The sequence below is a fragment of the Sus scrofa genome, chromosome 12 (genome assembly GCF_000003025.6).
Source record: "Sus scrofa isolate TJ Tabasco breed Duroc chromosome 12, Sscrofa11.1, whole genome shotgun sequence".
Classification (NCBI taxonomy): Eukaryota; Metazoa; Chordata; class Mammalia; order Artiodactyla; family Suidae; genus Sus; species Sus scrofa.
In genome coordinates this window covers 52,724,829-52,749,421 of record NC_010454.4, presented here as the reverse complement: position 1 = coordinate 52,749,421, position 24,593 = coordinate 52,724,829, and the positions used below count along the sequence as shown (strand labels likewise).

At 57.6% G+C, this 24,593-nt stretch overlaps 3 protein-coding genes across 3 annotated transcripts; all 3 read right to left on the bottom strand.

The window, feature by feature from the left end:
- FGF11 (fibroblast growth factor 11) lies at window positions 91-7,332 on the bottom strand. The gene is made up of 5 exons (XM_013981311.2): window positions 5,775-7,332; window positions 3,986-4,096; window positions 3,663-3,766; window positions 2,844-3,042; window positions 91-2,549 (listed from the first exon to the last, which is right to left on the bottom strand). The coding sequence occupies exons 1-5, from the start codon at window positions 5,965-5,967 to the stop codon at window positions 2,479-2,481; spliced, it is 678 nt and encodes a 225-aa protein (XP_013836765.1). The 5' UTR covers window positions 5,968-7,332; the 3' UTR covers window positions 91-2,478.
- Window positions 96-10,480, bottom strand: TMEM102 (transmembrane protein 102). The gene is given in 9 exon segments (XM_021067827.1): window positions 96-2,549; window positions 2,844-2,958; window positions 3,663-3,766; window positions 3,986-4,096; window positions 6,693-6,782; window positions 7,052-8,827; window positions 8,830-9,253; window positions 9,256-9,434; window positions 9,521-10,480. Coding segments are annotated over 4 exon segments (1,545 nt in total). The 5' UTR covers window positions 9,735-10,480; the 3' UTR covers window positions 96-2,549; window positions 2,844-2,958; window positions 3,663-3,766; window positions 3,986-4,096; window positions 6,693-6,782; window positions 7,052-8,099.
- On the bottom strand, window positions 18,291-20,421 carry C12H17orf74 (chromosome 12 C17orf74 homolog). The gene is given in 4 exon segments (XM_021066326.1): window positions 18,291-19,606; window positions 19,609-19,917; window positions 20,051-20,108; window positions 20,260-20,421. Coding segments are annotated over 4 exon segments (1,512 nt in total). The 5' UTR covers window positions 20,398-20,421; the 3' UTR covers window positions 18,291-18,599.

Sequence of the window (24,593 nt, the reverse complement as noted above, 5' to 3'; positions counted from 1 at the left end):
GGCAGCCGCCAGCCCACCCGCCCCGCCCCTGGGACTTGATCTCTCCCGAGCAACTGCCAATGCCTGCCACCTACAGATGACAGACAACACTTCAGTTGTATAAATCGTCTTTAATCTTTAATTGAGAAAGCATGGAGTGGAGACCCGGTCCCTGGGGAGCAGAGCCAGGAGATGGGTGGAGCCTGAGCGGGGTTCTGTGTGGGTGAGGGGAGCATCCACCCCTCTTGCAACAAGCCAGAAGTAGAAAGAGCCTGAGGAAAAGTGACCTGCCTCTGAGCCCCAGGCCCTCCCTTTAGCGCCCCCTCAGTCTTCCTTGCCCAGGTCTGAAGTTACTCAGAGCCTCCCTCCTAGTTCTCTGCTGACCTCTGATCTTTTTCAGGCCTGCCCTTAGGTCTCCATATTTTTCAGAAAAATCTAGTCAGGCCCTTTCTGGGTACCCAAAACCCAGCTGAGATTATAGGCTGTAAAATAAAGCAAGTTCTACTCAGAAGAAGCTCTGGGATGTATGAGGTCTAGAGAAGAGGCCCTCACCCTCCCTCCGTGGCCTGACCTGTAGGGGCAAGGGATGGGACTTATTGCTGAACTGGTATCACTTCATTGCTGTGGCAAAGGGGGGTGTGGCTATGTTCCATCTGTCTTTTTTTTTTTTTTTTTTTTTTTTTGGCTGTACCCGCGGCATATGGAAGTTCCCGGCCTAGGGGTTGAATTGGAGCTGCAGCTGCCAGCCTACGCCACAGCCACAGCAATTCAGGATCCAAGCTGCATCTGTGACCTACACTGCAGCTTGCAGCAATGCCGGATCCTCAACCCACTGAGTGAGGCCAGGGATCAAACCTGAATCCTCATGGATACTAGGCGGGTTCTTAGGCTCTGAGCCACAACGGGAACTCCTCTCATTTGTTTTTTGGTTGTTTTTTTTTTTTTTTTTTTTTGTCTTTTGTCTTTTGAGGGCTGCGCCCACGGCACATGGAGGTTCCCAGGCTAGGGGTCGAATCGGAGCTGTAGCTGCCGGCCTACACCAGAGCCACAGCAACGCAGGATCCGTGTGCCGTGTCTACGACCCACACCACAGCTCAGGGCAATGCCGGATCCTTAACCCACTGAGCAAGGCCAGGGATCGAACCCCCAACCTCATGGTTACTAGTTGGGTTCGTTAACCACTGGGCCACAACGGGAACTCCTCATTTGTCTTTTTTATTCTAGACCAGTTACCCTAAAGACCTCAGCTTTAAAAGGGACCTGGAAGGAATTCCTGCTGAGGTAGCTAAGTGTTCACATCCCCATAACCCAGGCACAGGTCCAATCATGCATGGTTCTGGCCCCTTCCCCATCCTAGCTTCCCTACTATGAGCCAGGGATCCTTCCAAAACTCCTCTGCCCTTCCTCAGACTCTGTCTCCCTGGCAGGACCCCAGCTGAGTTGCAGGAGCTAAAAACTGCATGTAAAAATAAGGTTAGCATTCTAGAGGAAGAAGATTTTTAAAAAATTATCTAGGAAAAACAAGAAATGGTTCTTGATTTATCCAGAACTTCGTTCTTTGTGAATCATAGCTGGGTCCTTTCCAGAGCTCATCCTTAACAGGCATCACTAGAGAAGGGGAGAGGGTGGGCCTAGAACTTATTTTAAAGCAATAACATGGCTATAGAGGCCTCAGTTCCATCACAGCGGGAAGGGCTGAGAGTCGTGGTCTATGTCCTAGAGCTGAGATTCAGAAGGAAGTATGGCTCCATATGTGTCTAGAACACATGCTCTGGAATTGGGTGTCTCTGGGATAAGAAAGTTAAACCTATGGTGATCTGAGACTGGTCCCAGTGCAGGCCAAGGCCAACAGCTGGACAGGGCTTAAATCCAGCCTCTCTCTACTTGGAAACCAGGGGTCCATCTGGGTCAAGGATAGAAGCATGATGGATCCAGAACAGAGCCTGGCAGCATGCCTGTGTTCCAGCACAGAGCCTGAGTGCAGAAATGGCCCTGGCTGGGGAGCCTGAATATTCCAGAACCGGTCCAGAACAAGGCAGAAGGTGGAGTAGGGCAAGAAGGAAAGGAATCCTGAGCTCCAGTGGACCTAAAAATCTATGGCTCAGTAGCAATGGAACGGGCAAAGGGCTCCAGGAAGTGGCCAAGCCCATAGTGGGGAGGATTTATGCCCTGGTTCTGTCAGTTTGGGAACCCCCAGTGCCATCTTGGGGGAAGGCTTTGGATGGTGTGGGTGTGGGAGGAAAGAACGGATCAGCCAGGACCATTTTCAGACAATCCCCTCTCTGAGCCCCCTCCCAGATCCCAGGATCTAAGAGTCTTGGCGGCTCCGGAAGTCAGAGCCAGCCCCTGGGCTCCCTCAGATTAGAGCACCTGGTGGGACCTGGCTGCTGAGGGCATGAGTGTGGCAGCAGGGGTGAGAGCAGGGCCAGGAGCAGGGCTGGGGTGGTGGCTGGCTGGCTCGGTGTGAGTGCAGGGAGCCTCCAGTCCAGGGACTACATTTCAGGGGGCAGGGGGACTGGAAGGGGAGGTCTCAGGGACACTGTGGAGAGAAGGCTCCCGGTACATGGCCACTGTGAAGGGGAGAGAGAGGAGCAGGAAGGAGAGTTAGGTGCTGAGAGACCTCTGAAAGGGCTCCCTTCCCCTATACTCATCCTCTGGGAACCCCAGCCCACACCAGACAGCTCCCCAAACCCCCAAAGGCCAAAGCCTTCCTGACTTGATGTGTCCTAACAGGTGTCCTCTTCAAACACGTACAGCCCCTGAACTGCAGCGGGGGGGTGGGGGGAGGGGGTGTCACTGCACGTCCATGTCAAGGTCAATGCCCTCCCATGTGGCCCACCTCTTCCTGCAGGGTCCGTACTCACCTTCCAGGAGCTTGGGCACAAAGTGGGCGGCTGCCTTGGTCTTCTTGACTCGATTGCCTTTCATGACTCGGCCCTCTTTGTCCAGGCCCAGGTACCAGGCCCGGCCAGAACGGCGCTGGCGGTAGAGAGCAGAGGCGTACAGGACATAGTAATTCTCAAAGACGCACTCCTTAAAGCGACACTCAGCTGTGAAATGTGGCTGAGGAGACAAAGACCCAGAAAGGCACACACGGACAGAGAGACAAAGACACATCACTGCACAGAAGGAGCCCTGGGAAGAACAAGCCAGGATATAGTTGGTACATGTCAGGCTGGGAGGGCCGACTGCTGAGTCCATGCAGGAACTGGGAGGAAGGGCAGACAAGGGAGAGCCTGGTCCGCCCCGGATGGCTGGGAACTCTAGACTTCTGGGGGCCTGGAATCAGAAGAGAGTGTGTCTCTCTTCTACTCCCAGCCTCTCTCCAGCCAGAGGACCTGGAGGGAATTCCTACTTGGAGGCATTCCTGAATTCCTCCCCAATAATCAGAATGCCTCTGGGGAAGGAAGAACCAGGTCGAGGGGAGGCAGGTTGGGACACGGGGGTCCTGAAAGGTCAACAGAGTTGGACATTCAAAGAGCCTGGGGGTATCGGGGGAGCTGTTCAAGAAAAGGAACCAACCGGAAGGACCCTGGAGGAGATGCCCGGGTGGAGGCAGTGAGGACAGGGCGTCAGCAAGAGCTGGAGGGAGTGGAAACTCTGAGCTGCAAAGTATCTGGCGTTGAGAAGGCGGTAGCTAGGACGGTCCCCAAACCCCAGGCCACTCAGCCTCCTTGTCTCACCGAGCTGTAGAGAAGCCCCTCAGCATTCATGGCCATGTAGTGACCCAGCTTGGCACTCTGAATGGTGACCACACGGAGCCCCACGGGGATCAAGTTGAAGTGGGCTGAGGGTGGAGAGAGTGGGCATCAGTACCTAGGGGCCCCCAGCCCCCCTCTGAGCCCCGCTTCCGGGTCCAGTTCCACTTCCTCCCCTGGGGCGGGGGGGGGGGGGAAGGGGGGGGAAGAGCCGGACTAAAAAGAACAGAACCTGAAGCAGGCATAGGATTTGGCATCGCCAGGCCCGCACTCCCCCATCCCGCCCAGCAGCCGGCTTCCCTTCTTACTGAAAGAGCTGGTGTCCTCTGGGGTGCCCTGGATGCTCCCGTCGGGATTCGCCTGGAGGTAGAACCCCTGGCGGCAGAACAGTTTGGTGACGATGCCTTTGAGCTGAGGCTCTGGAGGGAGAGACATGCATCTTGGAACATGACATCTCTGTTCCCAGAAAGATGCCTACACTTGGCGGGATCGGAGGAGAGCGAGAAAGCACAGAGGGAAGGAAGAGGGTCCCAGGGCCCCAGCTCGCTGACTCGCCAAGCAAGCTCTCTCTCCTCCCTCTCTCTCCTCTTTTGACTCCAGAGGAAGCTAGGGTGTGGGTCCCTTTGGCTTCCTCTCACCACCAGCTTTCAGTTTAACGTATTGAAATTTATTTAAAGGCTTAATTCTTACTCTACAGCTCAACCAGAAGTGGGGGAGGGGAGAAAGGAAGAGGAAGGGGAGAGCTACATCCAAAGGCAGAGAACAGCGGGAGACAGGCAGGGCAGCTGAAGGGGCAGTGTGTTTGCCAATGTGGGGGTCAGTAAGGTGACCACAGGGTAGGGACGCCCCCTCAGGAGTGGGGGTGGGACTGGGCCTGACGCTGACTCAGCACCTGCTGCTGCTGCTGCTGCTGCGGCTGCCGCTCGCTTGGCGCGGGCCTCGCCTTGGCCCAGCGCCGGCCTGTCTGACACTGACCCATCTGTCTGTCTGTCTGTCTGTCAGTCTGCTGGCTCGCGGGGGGCCCAGCCCTCCCTGAGGCTCAGCCTCTCCCCTTCAGCCAGGTAACCCGCCTGGGGTGGGGGACACCGGGTACCAGACCAAGGAAATGGGGGAGGGGGCCGGAATGCCGGCGAGGCAGGCTGAGTCACGTGGGGGCCGGGTCCCACTCAGAGGGTGGGCTGCGGACCGTACCACTGCGGAGGGCTGGCGGTGGGGGGAGCAGGGCCCGAGGGGCTCCCCCTAAGGGAGCTGGCCGCGGGCGGGAGCGAGGCCAGAGGGACTCCCTGCCTGTCGCACCTGGACGGGGACCACACGCTAACCCTCGCAACTCTCCTCCCCGGTGCTTGCTCCCGGCCGACTTCCCGGTACCCCCTTGTAGGTGGTACGACCCCCCAATCTCCGTGCGGGTCTCCAGCCTGCACTGTGTCTGAGTTCCTCGCGGCAGAGGGTCCCCTGAGCCCGTGGGACCCGATTTCGGAGTCGCGTGGGGGGGGCGGTGATGGGGGGTTGCCCGGCTCCCTTGTCGAAGCGCAGGTCACGGGAGGAGGGCGCACAGAGGGGCGGGCTGGCGAGGTAGCTGCAAGGACACCCGGGGGAGAGCTGGGGAGATTGGCGCCCAGCCAGACAAGCTCGGCCAGGAGGAACCGAGCCAAGGCTCGGAGGAGCGGGAGAACCGGGGCGGGGGCGGGGCTGCCCGAGCTGCAGAAACCCTCGGGGTGACCCAGGCGTCCGGAACCCCCAGGCCCCTCCGCTCGGGATTGAAAGAATCGCGAGAGCCGGCACGTAGGCGGAGGACGGTGGGGGTGGGGACTCCTCTGTTGGGGGTGGGGGGCAGCCGGAGCTGCCAGGCTTCGGGGCGCCAGGCTTAGCCCCTCCAGCCCTCCCCCTGCCCTCGAAAACAAGGAGACTCGGGGTTACGGGGGGAAGAGAAGGGAAACTGAGGCATCGGCATCGTCTTGCCGAGACTTTGTGGTCCTGGCCCACCCCCTTTCACTTTCCGGGAGCCCCCCTCAGTCGGGCCCCGCTCTTCGGGGTCCCTGGCCTCAACCTCCCAGGCAGAGAGACCCCAGGCCCGGAGACCCCACCCCAGCCACTCACCCGGGCCGCGGTCCGGCCGCGCGGGCCGCCCCCCGCACAGTCGCACCTTGGACAGCAGGATGAGGAGCTGCTTCTGGCAAAGGGACTTGGTGCCGCGGGGACACACGCGCCGCTGCGCCGACACGGGCCGGCTGCCCCCGGGCTCGCGGACCTCCCGCTTCTGCCGGATCAGGCTACTGGCCAGCGCCGCCATGGCGCCCCGGGAGAAGACACCCCCAAACCGGCGGGCGTCCGGAGCGCGCTGGGCTCCTCCAGAGAAGCCCGCTCGCTCACCAGGACATGCTCCTGACGCTCCGGTCCCGACTCACCGCCCCACCCAGAGGACCTGAGGATAAGCCCTAGACGACCCTCACCCCTGGCACCAGCTCCCACCCTTGGGCCCGGCGCTAGCTCCGCCTGCCAGACCTTGCAGCCTCTGCACCTCTCAATGGACCCCACCCTCAACTTTGGTCCCCCTTCTGAACACTCCTCCTTTCCCTGATCTCCAGTGTCCCTGTCCCCCACTTCCCCTGTCCCAAAGCCAAGACCCTCAAATTTTCCAAGCTACGGTTTCAGTATTCCCAGGCACCTTCCCACCCTGTTTCAGGCCCTGCACTCCAGCCAAATCCACTCTTGCAATCTTAAGTGTGTGGGTCCTTAGTTTGGGGGGTATTAGCTCGCCTCACTCCTGCTGGGGTGCTGCCAATGTCAGGGAAGAACCCAACCTCGGGTGTCTTTTCCTTTGCCACCCACGAAGTGCAGAATCCCCCACTTTTTTTCCCCCCACTGGAATCCCCCAAAACTATATCTGGAAATATCCAGACTGTCCCTGTTCAGTGAAGAGGTTCCCAGGCCCTGTCTCTGGACAAAACCATTTCTCACCAAGTCACCCCCATTTCTAGTGGCACAGCGTTCCAGCTGCTGAGCCCCTTTCCTCACCTTGTTACCCTCCACTCCTTTTGAAGTCACCTCCAAATCCGCCCTTCCTAGTGGTTACACCAGGTGGTTGTCTGAAGGGCCCTCTGTCACCTCGGAATAAGGAGCATAGGTTTTTGGTTTTCCTTTTTTTTCTGGCAGCCCCTTAATTTCCTCGGGGACAGCTGGTGCTGTTTAGATCCCACGCCCTCCAATCCAACCAGCCCCCCGAGAGAGGAGTGCACCCACGTTGTCACGGGTCCCCAAATGTGAGCAGACCCCCTGTAAGTCAAGAGCGCATCGGAGCTTTCTGCGACAGGGCTTCCTGGTCCTCCCCGGGACTGCCTATAACACCCCCTCTTCCTTCCCCGACGCCCCTCAACCTGTCCTGTCTTGTCGATCCGGCGACGGCTGGCGCTGGCTCCGGTTCCAGGCTCCTCCCTCCCTGTACCCCGCAAGCGGAGCTTCCCCCCACGCCCAGCTAGGCGTCCCGGACCCCAGGAAGGAGTGAGGGTGTCTCCGCAGAGCGCCCTGGTCGGGCGAAGTGAGCACTGGGCCTGGCGGCTGGACCAAGCGGCGAGGCGGCAGCGGCGGCAGCGGTAGCGGCTGTGGGAAGCTGAGGCGGCGACGGCGACAGCAGCTCCCCCTCCTCGGAGAGCCGGCCCGGGGGCGGGGCAGGGGGCGGAGACGCTGGGAAAGAGGGGGGTGAAACTGGGCGGGCGGAACCCCGGGGTTCCTTGGTGGCTGAGAGTGAGGACGGCCTTAGAGGCAGGCGGAGCCGAGGCAAGGCCGCATGTCTCGGGGTTCAGAGGATGAGGGACAAGAAGGCGACTCCACTGAACGGAACCCTGGATGGGGGGAGAGGTTGGGCGTCAGATGGAATGGCGGATGCCTGGAGAATGGAGAAAGGGACCCTACTACCCTACTACACGGGATGGAGGACGGCTGGATGAGGAAAGGGCGGGGTTGGGGGGGGAGTAACGGAAGAGATAGGAGTGGTGGTGAGTTCTAGCCTGGGGTGAAATCTGGCCTCCTTAACAACTCCGCTTTTCAAACTGGTCAGCTCCTGGTCTCCATACCGCTTTTTTTCCACGTTTTGTCAGCAAATAATTTCCCCCACCCCCATCCATATTGACTCCAAAGAGAAAAGACCATAAGAACTGGGGGGGGGGGGGGGGGGAAGACGGCGGCCCCGAAGGCTGCACGGGAGCAGGAGGGGTGCTGGCCACAGATCCGGAAAGTGGAGAGGCCAGAATGGAACCTGTGCCAGGAGGAGGGTGGGAGGATGGGGAGGAATCGACGAGGAGGCCTTCTAGAACGGGCTCTTTGGGACCTGGGCGCTCAGCCTGTCTCCCAGGTGAGGGGAGAGCAGTGCCCTCCACATTCCGCTGGCCAACAGAAGCACTTTCCAGGCCAGTTGGAGCAGCATCTTTAATGGGCCCCGCCTCCCACGCCGGCTAAGCCGCCCCCCTTGCGCGCCGCCTTGGCCTCCTCCACGGCGGCGCGCAGGGCCCGGGCAGGGTCCCCGCGAAGCAGGGCCAACGCCCCAAGCAGCGAAACCGCGCCGTCCCCTGCACGGAGCTTTTGGCCACTCAGAAAATAGTGGGGCAGCGTCCCGGCTTCGAGCACCCGGCCCAGCTCATCCAGCAGCCCGAGGCAGCAGGCGCCCGCATTTTCGGGCCGCGCCAGATAGAGCGCGGGCAGCCGCTCGCACGCCCAGTAGAGCAACGTCCGCAGGAGGTAGGGCGCTGCGGCCCGGGTCCCGACCACCAGCGGGCGCAGCAGCGCCTGGGCTGCCGCGTGCGCTTGCAGCAGCGGCTCGGCTATGCGCGCCTTGAGCGCCAGCTCCTGGCGGGCGAAGCAGAGCTGCCAGCCAGAGGCTTCTGGCCGCTCTGTGCCGCCGCCGCCGCCGCCGCCGGGCACCAGGTAGAAGGAGGACGACTCCGTGGCCAACGGGCCGGCCCACGAGTGGCTCCGAGCCCCCTCGGGCCAGCCGGCCACGGACACCACAGGGATCAGGTCGAAAAGCAGGAGTCGGCGCGGGGGCCCGGGCGTAGCCAGCAGGATGGTGGTGTACCCAGCGTGGCGGGCTGCGTGAACCAAGCGCGGGGCACCTGGGACCGGGAGCAGGGACTCAGCGACCGCAGCCAGCGAAGCAAGAACCAGGCAGCCACCTGGGCGGGACACAATGTGGGCCATGCCTCCCGAGCCTCCGACGGCTGGGGCTGTGGCATTGGGCTAACGTCGGCTGCTTTGGTGACGTCACCATTCGTTTTTTTCAATGGTGAGGGAAAGCCAACATCGGTTGCGTCTTGCTGAGGCGACTCTGGCACTGAAACGTTACTAGGTGATTTTTCCAAAGACTCGTGTGCCTCAGGATCAGTGACGTCACCGTGCGGCTGGTCCACAGAGGTTTTCGGGTCCTTGAGACTTTCTTCACTTTGGGTTGGGTGGATGGAATCACCTTCTCCGGGGACTGGGGGTCCTAGGCAATCCTGCCATGCCTCCCTGATGGAGGCTCCGCGTACCTGCTCTGGGAGGCAGACCCATGCGTAACAGGATCCCACGTCCAGTTGCAGCTCCTGCCAGTGTCGTCTAGTGAAAACACGGGCACCAGGAGCGTGAAGCCGGTGTCATAGTGAGGTCCCCGGGCGTAGGGACCTAGAGGCGTAGGCCCCAGATCCAGGGAGCCCTCGCGAATTCCGCCACGAAGCAGCAAGAGCTCTGCCTGGGGAGGAAAGCGAGGGTCCCGACGGTGAATGAGACCTAAGGAAAGAGAAGGGATCGTGAGGGCGTGAACCAAAGCTGGGGCGGGGCGGGGCTGAGAGCTGCCAAAGGTTAGGGTTACTTACCCAGCAAAGAGAAAACAAAGTCCTTAGCCTGGAGGAGGTCTGGTCCCGGCTTGGGCCCGTCACTCCAGCTCTCCTGCACACCCAGCTCCTGGATCAGCTGGGTTAGTTCTTGCAGCTGGGCACCAGAGCAGAAGTCTATGTCCGTGAGCGGCCGGGCTGGGGCTGGGGGCGGTGGGCCCCACCAAGGAGCACTCCCCCAGACGGCGGAAGCCATTCTGTCTTTTGGGGGGGGCGGCTAGGAGGTACACCGACGGAGGGAAGCCCAGACAGGTCTCTCCTTCTGCTGCAGAGAAGTCGCCCCCGTTTTTTCTCTTTTTCCGAGCACTGGGGTCTGCAGGTGAAGGGCTCTAAATTTAGTCTGGAAAACGAACAAATAAATACCTCCTATGTCCTTTTCCTTTTCTCATATGCTGGTCCCCGCCCCGATGGACCGGTTCACCTGACTCAGCAGGTAAAAAGTAGCTGTTGGAGCCCTCCTGCGGAATGCAATAGCCAGTCTCCTCCGCCGCCCTTGTCTACCTCCCCTTACCTCTTTTTCGGAAGAGGCTTGTGGTTTGCGGCTTCCCTCTTACGGGTAGCTGCAAGGGCCGGGGGAGAAAAAAAAATGGATAGAGCGAGTCAACAGGTAACTTCTTCCTGCTGCCCACGAGGCCACGCCCCTAAATTACGATCACGCCCCTTTCTGGAGGCTGTCGGGGCGGTTCGGGCCCCGCCCAGCCTCCAGCCGAGTTCACTCCTTTTTTTCGCTCGACTGAGATCTCAAGGCCATCCTGGGAGTTGTAGTTTGTCTTCCAAGCTACCAGGGCGTTGGGGCCACGCCCCCACATCCTTTCCTGTTCCGTTGAAGAAGTGCCTGATGGAAGTTGTAGTTTCTATGGCGATAAACTGTTCTGTGTCTTTCCAAGCCCAGGTCAACCCCACTCAAACTCGTGGAGTTAGAGCGGAGGTGTAATAGGATGGATCTGAATAGCAAACAATAATGGGGACAAGAGTTCCCTTCGTGGCTCGGCAGTTAACGATACCAACTAGGATCCATGAGTATGTAGGTTCGATCCCTGGCATCGCTCAGTGGGTTAAGGATTCGGCGTTGCTGTGAGCCTGTGGTGTAGGTGGCAGATGCGGCTCAGATCTCGCGTTGTTGTGGCTGTGGTGTAGGCCGACGGCTACAGCTCTGATTCGACCCTTAGCCTGGGAACCTCCATATGCCACAGGTGTGGCCCTAAAATGCCAAAAAATAAAATAAAATAAAAACTGTGGGGGACGTACCCTAGGGCCTGGGGAGAAACAAGGGCCTTTAAGTCTCACGTGTCAGTAGAGGAGTCCTGGTCACCTAAATCTAGAAGGGTTCTTCCATTCAGTTCTCACTTCATTTTATTTTATTTTATTTTTCTCTTTCTGCTTTTCTAGGGCTGCTCCCGCAGCACATGGAGGTTCCCAGACTAGGGGTCAAATCGGAGCTGTAGCCGCCGGCCTACACCAGAGCCACAGCAGCGCAGGATCTGAGCCATGTCTGCGACCTATACCACAGCTCATGGCAACGCCGGAGCCTTAACCCACTGAACAAGGCCAGGGATCGAACCCGCAACCTCATGGTTCCTAGTCGAATTCGTTAACCACTGAGCCACGAGGGGAACTCCTCGCATTTCGTTTTAGAGATGAGACAATAGCCTTGAAAGCCTTGCACATGACTTGTCCAAGGTCAGAGCCGAGCCAGAGAGGTGTTGGAAGGGGACTCTCCAGCTGCATGGGGACATAGCACTTGGAATTGATGATAGAAGTGTTAGTTAAGACCATACAGGTAGCGACCCAGGGATGGACATCCAACTCAGGGAAGGGACATATATGAGCGATGCCCGCCTCCGACACACATGAATGGTGGCAGGGAAAACACTTTGGAATCTTGCAGCTCATCTGTATACACGGAAGAGTTACCAGGACTGAAGATCAAGTCCAGAGGAACCTCCCAGCTGGGCTAGAGCAGGACAATGGAAAATTATCAGGGGAAGGAAATTGCTTTCAGTGACCAGTGCTATCATGAGCACAGTTTAAGTCCAGGATAAAACTAGGAGCCAGAAAAATAGGACAGAAAGATAGGAAACCAGAGGTAGGCTCACAGATCAGACCAATTCATGCTATGCCAGGAATTCTTTTTTTTTTTTTTTTTTTTTGTCTTTTTAGGGCCACGCCTGTGGCATACAGAGGTTCCCAGGCTAGGGTCTAATTAGAGCTGTAGCTGCTGGCCTACACCACAGCCACAGCAATGTCAGATCCGAGCCACATCTTTGACTACACCACAGCTCACAGCCACGCCGGATCCTTAACCCACAGAGCAAGACCAAGGATCGAACCCACAACCTCATGGTTCCCAGTCGGATTTGTTTCTGTTGCGGCACGACGGGAACCCCTAGACCAGGAATTCTTATCTTCCTTTTTCCCAGAGACCTATTTCTTTAAAAAAAATTTTTTTGTCTTTTTAGGGCCACACCCGCAGCATATGGAGTTTCCAGGCTAGGGGTTGAATAGGAGCTGTGGCTTCTGGCCTTCACCACAGCCACAGCAATGCCAAATCTGAGCCATGTCTGCAACCTACACCAGAGCACGCCAACACCAGATCCTTAACCCAATGAGCAAGGCCAGGGATCAAATCTGCCGCCTTATGGATATTAATCAGATTTGTTTCCGTTGAGCCATGACAGGAATTCCCAGAGATCTGCTTCTATAGTGAACTAGGCCTAAGTTCATGGGCAAAAATTAAGTGGAGACACCTGGAAAAATTAGAGGCCTGTAAAGGAGGGGACTCAGACTCTAAGCTCAGTTGGGGAGCCGAAATCTCAGAGGTTCCTAGTCATTGACAAAGAGAGGTCATCTCTCCATCACTAACCAAGAGCCCCGAACACAGCCCAGAATGGGGGAGCAAGTTTCCACACATCTGGGTGTGACCCAAGAGACCAGATCAGGGAACCAGAAGCCTAGGCTCTTTCCCACTGTCTGGGGACATCAGGCACTGGGCGTCCATCCCTACAGCTTATTCCTCCCCAGAGAGTGGCTTCTGAGATATCCTAAAAAGAACTGAGTTCTGGAGTTCCTGCTGCGGCGCAGTGGGTTAAGAATCCTACTGCAGGGAGTTCCCGTCGTGGCGCAGTGGTTAACGAATCCGACTAGGAACCATGAGGTTGCGGGTTCGATCCCTGCCCTTGCTCAGTGTCCGTGAGCTGTGGTGTAGGTTGCAGATGCGGCTCAGATCCCGCAGTGCTGTTGCTGTAGTGTAGGCCGGCAGCTATAACTCCAATTAGACCCCTAGCCTGGGAACCTCCATATGCCTGGGGAGTGGCCCTAGAAAAGGAAAAAAAGACAAAAAAAAAAACCCCAAAAAACAACAAAAAAAGAATCCTACTGCAACGGCTTGGCACTGAATGCGGTTACCGTAGTACGCAGGTTTGATCCCCAGTCTGGCATAGTGGGTTAAAGGATCTGGTGTTGCTGCAGCTGTGGCATGGGTATTCAATCCCTGGCCGAGGAGTTTCCCTAGGCCATGGGCGTGGCCATTAAAAAGAAAGAAAAAAAAAAAAATGAACCAAGTTGTCTGTGGGAGCCTTAAATGCTGGGGATGGGTGACAAGGAAAGTTAAAGTCCTCCAATCGCTTTTTTTGTTTTTGTTTTTTTTTTTTTTCGTTTTTAGGGCTGCCCTTGTGGCACATGGAGGTTCACAGACTGGGGGTCTAATCTGAGCTACAGCTGCCGGCCGACACCACAGCCACAGCAATGCCAGATCCTTAACCCACTGAGCGAGGCCAGGGATCGAACCTGCAACTCATGGTTCCTAGTCGGATTTGTTTCCACTGTGCCACGACGGAACTCCAAGTTCCTCCAAACTCTAAAGCGCATTGCTCTTCAATAGCATTTTCTGTGATGCTGGGAATGTAAATCTGTGCTGTGCCATACAGTAGCCACTGGCTGCAGGCAGCCGTTGAGGACTTGGAAGATCGTGAGACTGAGGAAGAGGATTTTAGATTTTTCAATTTTTATTTTTTTTTTTTTGTCTTGATGCCTTTTCTAGGCCCGCTCTCTCGGCATATGGAGGTTCCCAGACTAGGGGTTGAATTGGAGCTGTAGCCGCTGGCCTACCCAGAGCCACAGCAACATGGGATCTGAGCCGCATCTGCAACCTACACCACAGCTCACGGCAACACCGGATCCTTAACCCACTGAGCGAGGCCAGGGGTTGAACCCGCCACCTCATGGTTCCTAGTCGGATTCGTTAACCACTGCGCCACGACGGGAACGCCTAAATTTTTTTAATTTTAACGAATGTACATTCTCAAAGGCATATTTGGCTAGTGGCTACTGTGATGGACAGTGCAGCTCTAGGGCCTTGGGGATAATGGGTTGAGCCATGCAGCTGTGGAGGGGAAGCAGGGATGGTTTCCGTGGGCTGGGGCTGGGGCGGATGGCCTCAAGCAAGCACAGGATACGTCTCTTTGCCTCTTTATTCCTCATGCACATCTGTCCCCTCTTTTCCCAAGGGTCTCATCACACACTGATATCCCCACTCCTTAATGGTCCCTGGTAAGTTGCTGGGTGTCTCTCTGCAAAGGCGCCTGGGAGACAGAGCTTCGCACTTGTCCTTGGCCCCCCCAAACTGTCTCTGGCGGGCGTCAAAGACCACATGCCCTACCCGGGTGCCCGACCCAGGGCAGTAGGGCTTCCAGTTGGCTTTGGGAGGCATAGACATCTGGCGGTAGTTCTGGCAGGCTGGCAGAGCTGTATCCGCAGGGTGGTACACCCAGTCCTGGCTGCCTGCTCGCCGGGAGGATGACTGCAGCTCAATTAGCACAGGTACCTCTGAGAAGGTTTGCAGGTCATTGTAGATGACCTGAGCCTTGGGAGAGCAGGAGTTCTGACCTGGACGGACAGAAGGCCATGGTACGTGCTGCTCTGCACCCTCCTTTCGAGGAAGCGCCTCAGGTATAAAAGATGTTCGGGTCTGATGTAGGCCCGAGACTGGGACCGTGTCAGTTCCTGGAGTGAGACCTGGGTTCTGGTGGAAGACAGGATGTGGGATGAGGCCCGGGTCCTTGGGAGGCCTGATCCCTGGGGAAGGCCGGAGTCCTTGGGGAGGCCAGAGTCTTGGGTCTGGACTGGGCCCTTGCGAGGGCCAGGATCTGTATTAATTCCTGGGTACCCGTGGACGTTAGGGTCGTGGGTATGCTCTGGGCTCTTGCAAATTCCAACATCTTGGGTAAGGCCACATCTCCTTTTGACTTCAGTGGCTTGGGGAAGAGCCGGATTCTTATGGATATCAGAACCTTGAGTAAGGCCTTGGCTCCTGGTGAGTCCAGAATTTTGAGTAAGGCCTGGATTCTTGTAGTCTCCGGAGTCTTGGGTAAGGCCTGAGCACTTATGGAGGCCAGAGGTTTGGACAAGGCCTGGGCTCTTATGAAGACCAGATTCCTGGGAAAGGCCTGAGTTCTTCTTGACTCCAGGGTCTTGGGCAGAGTATGGACTCTTCTGTGGCCCAGAATCTAGACTCCTAGAGATTCCTATATCTTGGGCATTACCTGTGCTCTTGTAACACCCAGAATCTTGAGAAGGATGTGGGCTATTGTGGAGGCTGGTTGGTTGGGAGAGCTCTTGGCTTTTATAGAGTACCCTCTCTTGGTTTTGTTCTAGATTTCTATAGACTCCAGAGCTCCTCTGAATATCAGAAGTTTGGAGAAACGGTGTGTTCTTGTGGAGACCAGAGGTTTGGGGGAGACACGGGCTCCGAAAGAAACATGCCTCTTGAGTAGAACCTAAGCTCTTTTGGGAGCCAGAATCTTGGGTAATGCCTGGATTCTTGTGAGGGTCGGAGTCTTGGGAAAGGCTTTGATTCTTGCAGAGATAAGGGTCTTGGGTAAGGCCTGGGTTCTTGTGTAGACCTGGATCTTGGGTAAGGCCTGGGTTCTGTGTAGACCTGGATCTTGGGTAAGGCCTGGGTCCTCTGTAGACCCGGGTCTTGGGTAAGGCCTGGGTTCTTGGGGAGGCCTGGATTCGGAGTAAGGCCTGGGTTTCTGGGAACGCTAGAGTCTTTCGAAGGACCTGGGGTCCTCTGGAGGCCAGAATCTTGGGTGAGGCCTAGACTCTCATGAACTTTGGGGGATTGGGGCTGGTTTGGAGTCTGGGAAAGGGTAGAGAGCTGGGGAGGGATGGGGCCCTGGGAAGAGAGGACAGACTGAGGCGACTTGGAGGCTGGGGGAAAGGCAGGAGTCTGTACGAAGGTGGAGGGCTTCTGAGGGTGGTTGTGTTGAAGGATGAAGGATCTGGGAGAAACAAGAGGCAGAGAAAGGGTGCACGGTGGCGGCCCAGTGCCTGCTGAGGTCCAGGCACTGGCTGGAGAATGGAAGCAAGGTTGAGAAGGTGCAGCATCCTTGGAGTAGACCAGGAATTTGGGGTAGACTAGAGCCTGGGAGTCTGCGTTTCTCTTCTCAGAGCTGCAAGGATGGAAGCTGCAGTAAGGGAAAGTCTTGGGCTGTACAAATTTGTCTTTGGCATCATTTGAGATCTTCCATTCCATATTCCCCAGCTCCAGGTACCCCAATATGGATCCTGGGGGGGGCTGGGCACTGTCCCCATTACATTGCTTCAATGTTTGCTCAGCCGTACCAGAGCTCACCAGACTCCGCCCCTCTTGGGGCCTGGAGAGGGTACCCAAGTCCTTCCTGGAGCACTCAGAGCTCTGAGGGGGACACACATGGAATAAGTTCTGCTTTACCCTGCGGGCATCGTAGACCACATGGCCCGTGGAGAGGCCTTGGCTGAAGCCAGACAACGTAGAGGGAATAGAAGTTAGGATGTGGGTAGGGGTGGTGGGCGGGACTGGAGGGGTAGTCAGAGCCATGACCAGAGCTGGGACGGGGGTCGTGGCAGAGACTGGGACAGGTGCTGGTGGAGGGGCTGGGGCAGGAGTAGGAGCAGGAGCAGAAGTTGGGGGAGGGACCAGGGTGTGGGTGTGGGTATAGGCTGGAGGAGCATGGGTGCAGGCAGGGGTGGGGCCCAGGGACTGGGCTGAGGCATGCGATGGGGTCTGGGCTTGGGCCTGGGCTGGGGTGTGGGTGGCAGTGTTCTCAGGGCCATGGACCTGGGCAGGACTGTGCACAGGGGTGAGGGCTAAGGACTGGGTCTGGGCCTGGGATGGAGAGTGCTCAGGGGGGGGGAGCGGGGAGCAGGACTGGGCCTGGGGTGGGGTGTGCTCAGGGGCGTGGAGTGGGGTGCAGGACTGGGCCTGGGGTGGGGTGTGCTCAGGGGCGTGGAGTGGGGAGCGGGACTGGGCCTGGGGTGGGGCGTGCTCGGGGGGGTGGAGTGGGGAGCAGGACTGGGCCTGGGGTGGGGCGTGCTCAGGGGGCTGGGCTGAGGAGATCTGGGCCTTGGCAGGAGAGTGCCCAGGGGGCCGGACTGGGGAGTGGGTCTGGGCCGGGGCCGGGACTCGGGCTGGGTCGTAGTCTGGGGTCTTAGTCTTGCTCTCTTGGGGCAGGCGGAGTGGAACCATGTCCACCTTGCTCACTCTGCGGCACTTGGAAGTTGCATCTTGCCTGGAGAAAAAGGTGGCCTGGGCCTTCAAGGCTGTGACCTGAGGGGCCTCCCCAGCTCCCATCATCCCCTCCTTCCACAGCCCCCATGGAGCCTCCATGGGAGCCCCAGCGTGTCCACACTGAGGCGGCATCCAGCAACACCTAGAAGCCTTCTCATCATTGGTGTCTGGTATCCAGGAGTCGAGGTGGCTAGGGTGCCCGAGCAAGCAGCTTGGGTGACGGTGGAAGCGGGAGGAGACTCTGGAGCACAGGTTCTTGGGATCCACGGAGCATCGCATGCACGTGGGATGACCGCCTACACAGACGGATTGCTTGTCTGCGGGAGAGCCAGGAGGGGACAGGGCCTGGGTTCCGGAGGGGCCGAGCATCGGGACAGGACCCAAGAAAGGGCCAGACCCACATCCCCTAAGCCCAGGCTGGGGCCCACTCACCTTTGGGGAAAAAATGACGGAAAAGGGTCCGCAAGGAGCTCTTCAGATGCCTCCAGAGCTGGGGGAAGCAGGGGAGGGGAGGGTCCGGGAGCAGGGTGAGCCCTGAAGGCCAACGCCTGTCCGGCCACACCCCAGCAGCCCTCCCGCCTCGGCCCCTTTGAGACCCCAGGGCTCCCCCAACCCTGCTGCCCAGATCTTGCCCTGACCAGAGTCACCACATTGATCCCAACATTGAGCAAGATGAAGCTGCCCAGAATCAGAAGAATCGAGTCTCCTAGGTCCTGGCACTTCCTGGGGTTGGTGCCAGAGCACGCTTGGGCTCCGTGGTGGGTTCGCTCACCCATGGCCGGGGGTCCCAGGACTACCTGGGCCCCCTGGCCCCCACATACTCACTGGGAGCCAGACTCCTTTGGTGGGGGAGGGGGAGAGGGACTGGGTCATAATGGGGAGGGCGCTGGGGTCACAATGAGGGAGGAGGAGGAACAGGAGGCCTCTGGGTGGCACCCCCTGGTAACCAGGTTCGGGTCACCTGAGCCAGGACAGTCGAACGGGGCCCAGTGGCCAGCACGCCTCCCGTCTCTCGGTCAATTATTCCCTCACTGCCCGTTCACTCACTTGTTCAAATACAGTTCATCGCCTTGACCAGCATTCCTGAGACTAGAAGACCTTGGCCTCAGAGCCCAGGGAAAAGCCTGGCCGGGATCCAGAGCCTTGGCCTTCATGCCCTTCACGGGGCGGGGACCCAGATCTGCCCAGAGGTGGCACCTCCAAGTCTGGAACCAGCTTCTTGTCTGAGGCTCTTTGGGGACAGGGATTTGCTGAGACTCAGAGGACCTGCGCAGTGGTTTGGAGCTACCGAGGCCAATCCGCTTAGCCTGGGGTAGGACCAGGAGGGGCCTGCTGGCGGGACTGTGGCCCCTCAACCAAGGGGACCTTGGCCTCTCATGTCAGGAAGCCAAGGGCAGGGGACTCAGGCTGGCAGAACGAGTGGCGCTTCCAAGCCACAGTCGACTCGTGTTTCCTGGACTCTGTTGCTCTTTATTCCTCCGTCTGCGCCCGCCCCCCACCCCCATCAGCTGGTCAGTTAATTTTCCTGCTCCTGTGCAGAGAGGGTCTGGAGGCTGAGGTGGAAGGTGGCAGCGAGTTGGCCCGCGCTCTGCTCTCCTGCACTTGTCGCTTCAGCTCCAGGCTGTCGTACACCTGGTGGTTGGCATTGCCCCCTGGGTTCCGGCTGAGTGGCATGAAGGTGGGCGGGGGCGGGGGAGGCTCCGTCGCCTGGACTTCGGGGAGCGGCTGGGAGGAGCGCAGGAGCAGGGCTGAGCTGGGAGCCGGGGCCCGCTGGTACGAGGCCTCGCCCAGCATGGTGAGCGAGGTGGAGGTGGTCAGAGGGTGCCGGGTGGGCAGCGCCTCCGCCCACTCGGCTCCCCGGCGCCGCACCTCGTGGGGATCCCGGGAGTAGATCAAGTGTCCCGTGGATGGGTGGGGACTGCGGTTGGGCTGCCCGTGCGGCTGGCCAGGGAGGCTCCGCCGGGGGGAGTGGGGGGACGAGTGCTCCCGGGCTTCGGGCCGGGAGCCCCGGGTCACGAGGGCGGATGGAGGCTCAGAGCCCTCTAGGCCACGCCGCCGCTGGTCCCAGGAGTCATACGGGAGCTGGCCCCGTGAGGGGTAAGGGCTGTGCCCCCCAGGGACCCAGGAGGGGTTTGGGGGCAGCCGGCGGGGGGGCGGCAGAGACGAGGTCCACTGCTCGGCCTCCACGTTGCCCCAGATGCGGGACGGTGAGTAGGGGGGCCCGTAGGACTGCAGCCTCAGTTCCGACTTGGCCTCCACACGCTTGGGCAGGCGGCGCAGCTCGGGTGACAGGTAGAGAGAGGGTGGCGGCAGGCTGGCCAGGATCCCACCCTGGCGGCCCCAGAGCCCCACGTTGGAGGGCAGGCCCATCTGCGGGTAGAGCCCTCCTCCCCAACCCCCCGGCAGGTACTTGGGACGTGGGGGGGAAAGGTCCTCCTCCTCCAGGTAGGAGTCCAGGTCCTCCGGGTCAAAGGAGGACACCGGCCGCAGCTGTGCCATCTTGTGGCTGCCATGTGGCTTCGGAAGACCGAGCGGCTGTAGGGGAACCGTCTGTGGGTCTTTGGCCTCCACTGGTGACTGCAGGCGCGGCGGCTGCGGCTGCGGCTGTGGCTGCGGCTGCATCTGGGGCGGTGGGGGGGTCGGCAGCGGCTTCGGCGGCGGCGGCGGCGGCGGCGGCTGCGGTTGCAGAGATGGTGGTAGGAGAAAGAGGAGTAGCGAGTGGGCTGGGCCATTTTCACTTCTACAGGGTCCAGGGTGCAGTGGAGGTGGACATCGTGGGCCTTGGCTGGTGGATATTTGGGGGACCTTTCACAAGCCTGCAAGACTTCATCTGGGGGAGGCAAGAGTCTGTGAGGGCAGGGCGAGGGACAGAAGGGGTCAGGGTTGGGAGCGCTGGGGCCTGGGTTTCTGGGGCCTCAGGAGCGGCGGGGGCAGGGTGCCCCCTATTTCTCGGCCGTACTTACTTTTGTCATTAGTCCAATGGGCGATCTTGTCTAAGACATTCTGGAGCCCCTGCCACATCTGGGGGTGGGGTAGGGCGGGTGGGAATGAAGGCGAGGCTCTCCACTCCCACTCCCCTCCCAGCCAAGGCCGGGCCTGCAGGCGGGGGGTACGGGCTGCAGCTGGCACCCACCCTCCACCACCACCATCTTCAGCCGGGGCCATCACTGACCACAGTTGCCATGTTGATGCCTATGTTGACAAGGACGACGAGCCCAAGCAGCAGCAGGAGAAGGTCCTCGGCGTTCTGGGTGCTTTCTTGGTATTGATGGCAGCACCCCAGGTGGTCATGCCAGAGCTGATTTTCCATGGTGGGGGGGTCCTAGGGCCACGTGGGCCGCCCCCCCCCCCACCGGCCCTGACCCACACTGCACTCATGCCGGGACCTGGGGACACCTACCAACAGGTGAGGGAGCGGCGTCACAATGAGGCCCATTGCAGGGAGTCACAATGCGGAGGGGGCAAGTCTTTCAGCCACTCAGCTGGCCCTGTGTGTGGCCACCTCTGTCCTGGCTCCCACTCAGAGCCCAGTCCCCAGAGACCCCAGAGTTCAGTCTGTCTGTCTGCACAGGGGCTTGCTTAGCTCAGTTTGAAGACGGCGGTAGCTACGGTTGGCAGTCTTCATGGAGGACTGACTCGTGCATCAAGGATGTCCTCCATTTTATCCTTTTGCGGCCCTTTGGCAGCTTTCCTAGCCTGTTGGGACTCCCCACTCACACCTGCTTGGGGCCAGCTGCGAGGGTGACTCGATGGATGGGGGACAGTAAGAGTCCCCTCTGGGGTCACCCTGCTGCACCACTCCCTCCCCGCCCTGCTCATTTCACTATCATCATCCCTTGAGCACACGTCCCCCCCACCCCTTTTCCTGGCCGTGGATGGCAGCCAGGGGTGATCACGGAGCCCCTTGGCCCCTTTGCTTCAGAGCAAGCCTGACTGCCACACTGCTGAGGTTGCCGCCTTTGCCAGAGACGACCCCTAACCACGGTTTCGTTCTTTCCTAACCTACTGCCCTCCCATGGAGCCACTTCTCCAAGCTGGAAAATCGTTAGTTGCCTTTTTTTTTTTTTTTTTTGTCTTTTGTCTTTTCTAGGGCCGCTCCGCGGCATATGGAGGTTCCCAGGCTAGGGGTCGAAATCGGAGCTGTAGCTACGCCAGAGCCACAGCAGCATGGGATCTGAGCCGCATCTGCGCCCTACACCACAGCTCACGGCAACGCCAGATCCTTAACCCACTGAGCGAGGCCAGGGACTGAACCCGCCACCTCATGGTTCCTAGTCGGATTCGTTAACCACGGAGCCATGACGGGAACTGCCTAAGCTCTTCCTTTCTTATACACAGCAAGAAACTCAGATTTCAGCAATGAAGATAAACGCTTTTAAAAGTAATTTGATATAAGTTCCCATCATGCTCAGGGGTAACAAAGCAACTAGTATCCATGAGGACACAGGTTCAGTTCCTGGCCTCACTGGGTTAAGGATCCGGTGTGCCGTGAGCTGTGGTGTAGTTTGAAGGCACGGCTGAGGTCCAGTGTTGCTGTGGCTGTGGTGTAGGCCAGCGGCAACAGCTCCGATTCGATCCCTTGCCTAGGAACTTCCATATGCTGCGGGTACTGTCCTAAAAGACGACCAAAGAAAAAAAGAAAAAGAAAATGCAATGCATTAGGTGTTACAAGTAGATACTGAAGTGGGCTTATTTTGCCTTTGGGGACTGGTAAGGCTTCAGCTCATTTTCTGGGTTTTCAGCAGGCATAGTTCACCAGAAAAAAAGGACAAGATCATACAGTTAACAAGTCAAAGGAGAACAGGCGTGCCTGCAGCTCAGGATGGAGTAGACAGGCAGGAAATGACCAAACAACAAGAGTGAAGGGCTTCCTGGGCCAAGGCTGAGTCACCTTTGACTTTCCCTTTCCTCACATCCCATTTCCAAGCCATCATCTAGCGCTGTTGGCTCAAAAACATGTTCGGAAACTGGCCCTTTCTCACCACTTCCCTTGCTCCCACTCTGGCGCTCTGGTCGACACCACGACATATCTCGTCAGCTTTTTTTTTTTTTTTGGCTTTTCTAGGGCCGCACCCACGGCATATGGAGATTCCCAGGCTAAGGGTCTAATTGGAGCTGTAGCTGCCTACACCACAGCCACAACAACGCGGGATCCAAGCTGCATCTGTGACCTATACCACAGATCACGGCAATGCCGGATCCTTAACCCACTGAGCAAGGCCAGGGATTGAACCTGCAACCTCATAGTTTCTAGTCAGATTCCTTAACCCTGAGCCACGGTGGGAACTCCTCATCTAGCTTTTTGCAAGAACTTCCATCTGTCCTTGCCTACCCACAGCCTATGCTGGACAAGCAGCTAGAAAGAGAGCCTTCTAACACGGTCATCCTCAGCCTTAGCTGCAATTTAAAATCTTCTGGGGAGGAGTTCCCATTGTGGCACAGTGAAAATGAATCCGACTAGAGCACAGCTCATGGCAACACCAGATCCTTAACCCCCTGAGCGAGGCCAGGGATCAAATCTGCATCCTCATGGATGCTAGTCAGATTCGTTAACCACTGAGCCACGACGGGTACTCCCAGAGGTACTTTAAGGCAGCCCAGATGGTTCAAACTTGTGCCCAGGGTTAGGGACCACTGTTTCAGCTTGTAAATCTCAGGTCACTTCTCTTGCCAAACCCTCCAGCACTTTCCATTTCACCCAGAATATAAGGCGATGGTCTACAGGCCGTATGTGATCTGGCCTCCCGTGACCTCTCCCCTCCTCCTTCATTCCATTCCAGCCACTGGCCTTTAGGGTCAGTGAACAAACAAGGCACACTCCTACTTCAGGGCCTTTGCCCTTGTTCCCTCTGCCTCAAACACTCTTCGCCTACAAGTTCGCCTGGCTTAATCCTTGGCTTCCTTTACGTCTTTGCTCAACCATCACCTTCTTGGTGATGACTTCCTAGTCCATCTATTTTATTTGTTTATTTATTTTTAATTTTTTTTTTAGTGCCTCTCCTGAGGCATATGGAGGTCCCCAGGCCAGGGGTCTAATCAGAGCCACAGCAGCCGACCTACACCACAGCACAGCAACACAGGATCCAAGCCAAGTCTGCGAACTACACTGCAACTCATGGCAATGCTGGATCCTTAACCCACTGATGGAGGCCGGGATCAAACCCATATCCTCATGGATACTAGTCAGGTTCATTTCCATTGAGCCACAATGGGAACTCCCTAGTCCATCCTTTAAAACTACAACTCCTGGAGTTCCCGTCGTGGCTCAGTGGTTAGCAAACCCAACTAGCATCCATGAGGACTCGGGTTCGATCCTTGGCCTCAATCAGTGGGTTATGGATTCCGAGTTGCTGTGGCTGTGGTGTAGGCCGGCAGCTACAGCTCTGATTAAACCCCTAGGCTGGCAGAGTTCCTGTCGTGGCTCAGTGGTTAACGAATCCGACTAGGAACCATGAGGTTGCAGGTTTGATCCCCAGCCTTGCTCAGTGGGTTGAGGATCCAGTGTTGCTGTGAGCTGTGGTGTAGGTCACAGACTCGGCTTGGATCCCACATTGTTGTGGCTCTGGTGTAGTCTGGCGGCTACAGCTCCCATTCGACCCCTAGCCTAGGAACCTCCATATACTGTGGGAGCGGACCAAGAAATGGCAAAAAGACAAAAAAAAAAAAAAAAAAAAAAAAAAGAGAGAGAGAGATCCCTAGCCTGGGAACATCCATATGCTGCAGGTGTGGCCTTAAAACAACAAAAAGACCAAAAAAAAAAAAAAAAAAAAGAGAGAGAGAGAGAGTTCCCTAGTGGCCTAGCAGTTAAGGATCCAGCATTGTCACTGCTGTGGCTCAGGTTCAATCCCTGACCCAGGAACTTCCGCATGCCATGAGTGTGGTGGCCAAAGAAAATTGCAACTCCTGTCCACCATTCTCTATCTTTCTTACCTGCTCCATTTTTCTTTATAGAACCTGTCACTGTCTGACTTTAGATGTATCTAAGGTACATTATCTGTCTCTTCTCTAAGATTAGAAATTTTAATTTTTTGAAAAACTGCTATATTTTCCTATCACCTTAAATGCTGTCTGAAATATAGTTGGTGCTCACTTAATCTCTGTTGAATAATGGAATTTCTATGTGTTTGTACATTTTGGTGGAGGCTGCTGCATAGTTGGGGCTGGCTAGAATATGAGGCAATGAAGGGTACCAGGGGAGAGGCGAGGCACTTGAGTGTGATGCAGATGATGACTGAAGCTGTTGGACCAGCCCAGAACATGGACATGGGGAAAAGGAACCACCAAATCTGCTTCTCCCTATGTTCATCTTTTTGTCTTTTTAGGGCCGCATCTGCGGCATAGGGAGGTTCCCAGGCTAGGGGTCCAATCAGAGCTGTAGCCGCCGCCCTACGCCACAGCCACAGCAACCCAGGATCGGAGTAGCATCTGTGAACTACACCACAGCTCATGGCAACAGCAGATCCTTAACCCAGTGAGCGAGGCCAGGGATCAAACCTGAAACCTCAT

Bases quoted from the DNA above. Each gene is read 5' to 3' on its own strand.
- FGF11 (XM_013981311.2), bottom strand. From the start codon at position 5,967: ATGGCGGCGCTGGCCAGTAGCCTGATCCGGCAGAAGCGGGAGGTCCGC. The intron at 3,767-3,985 runs GTAAGAAGGGAA...CTCCACCCTCAG, and splicing joins AGAGGACACCAGCTCTTTCA to CCCACTTCAACTTGATCCCC. The intron at 2,550-2,843 runs GTGAGTACGGAC...TCCCCTTCACAG, and splicing joins TGTGCCCAAGCTCCTGGAAG to TGGCCATGTACCGGGAGCCT.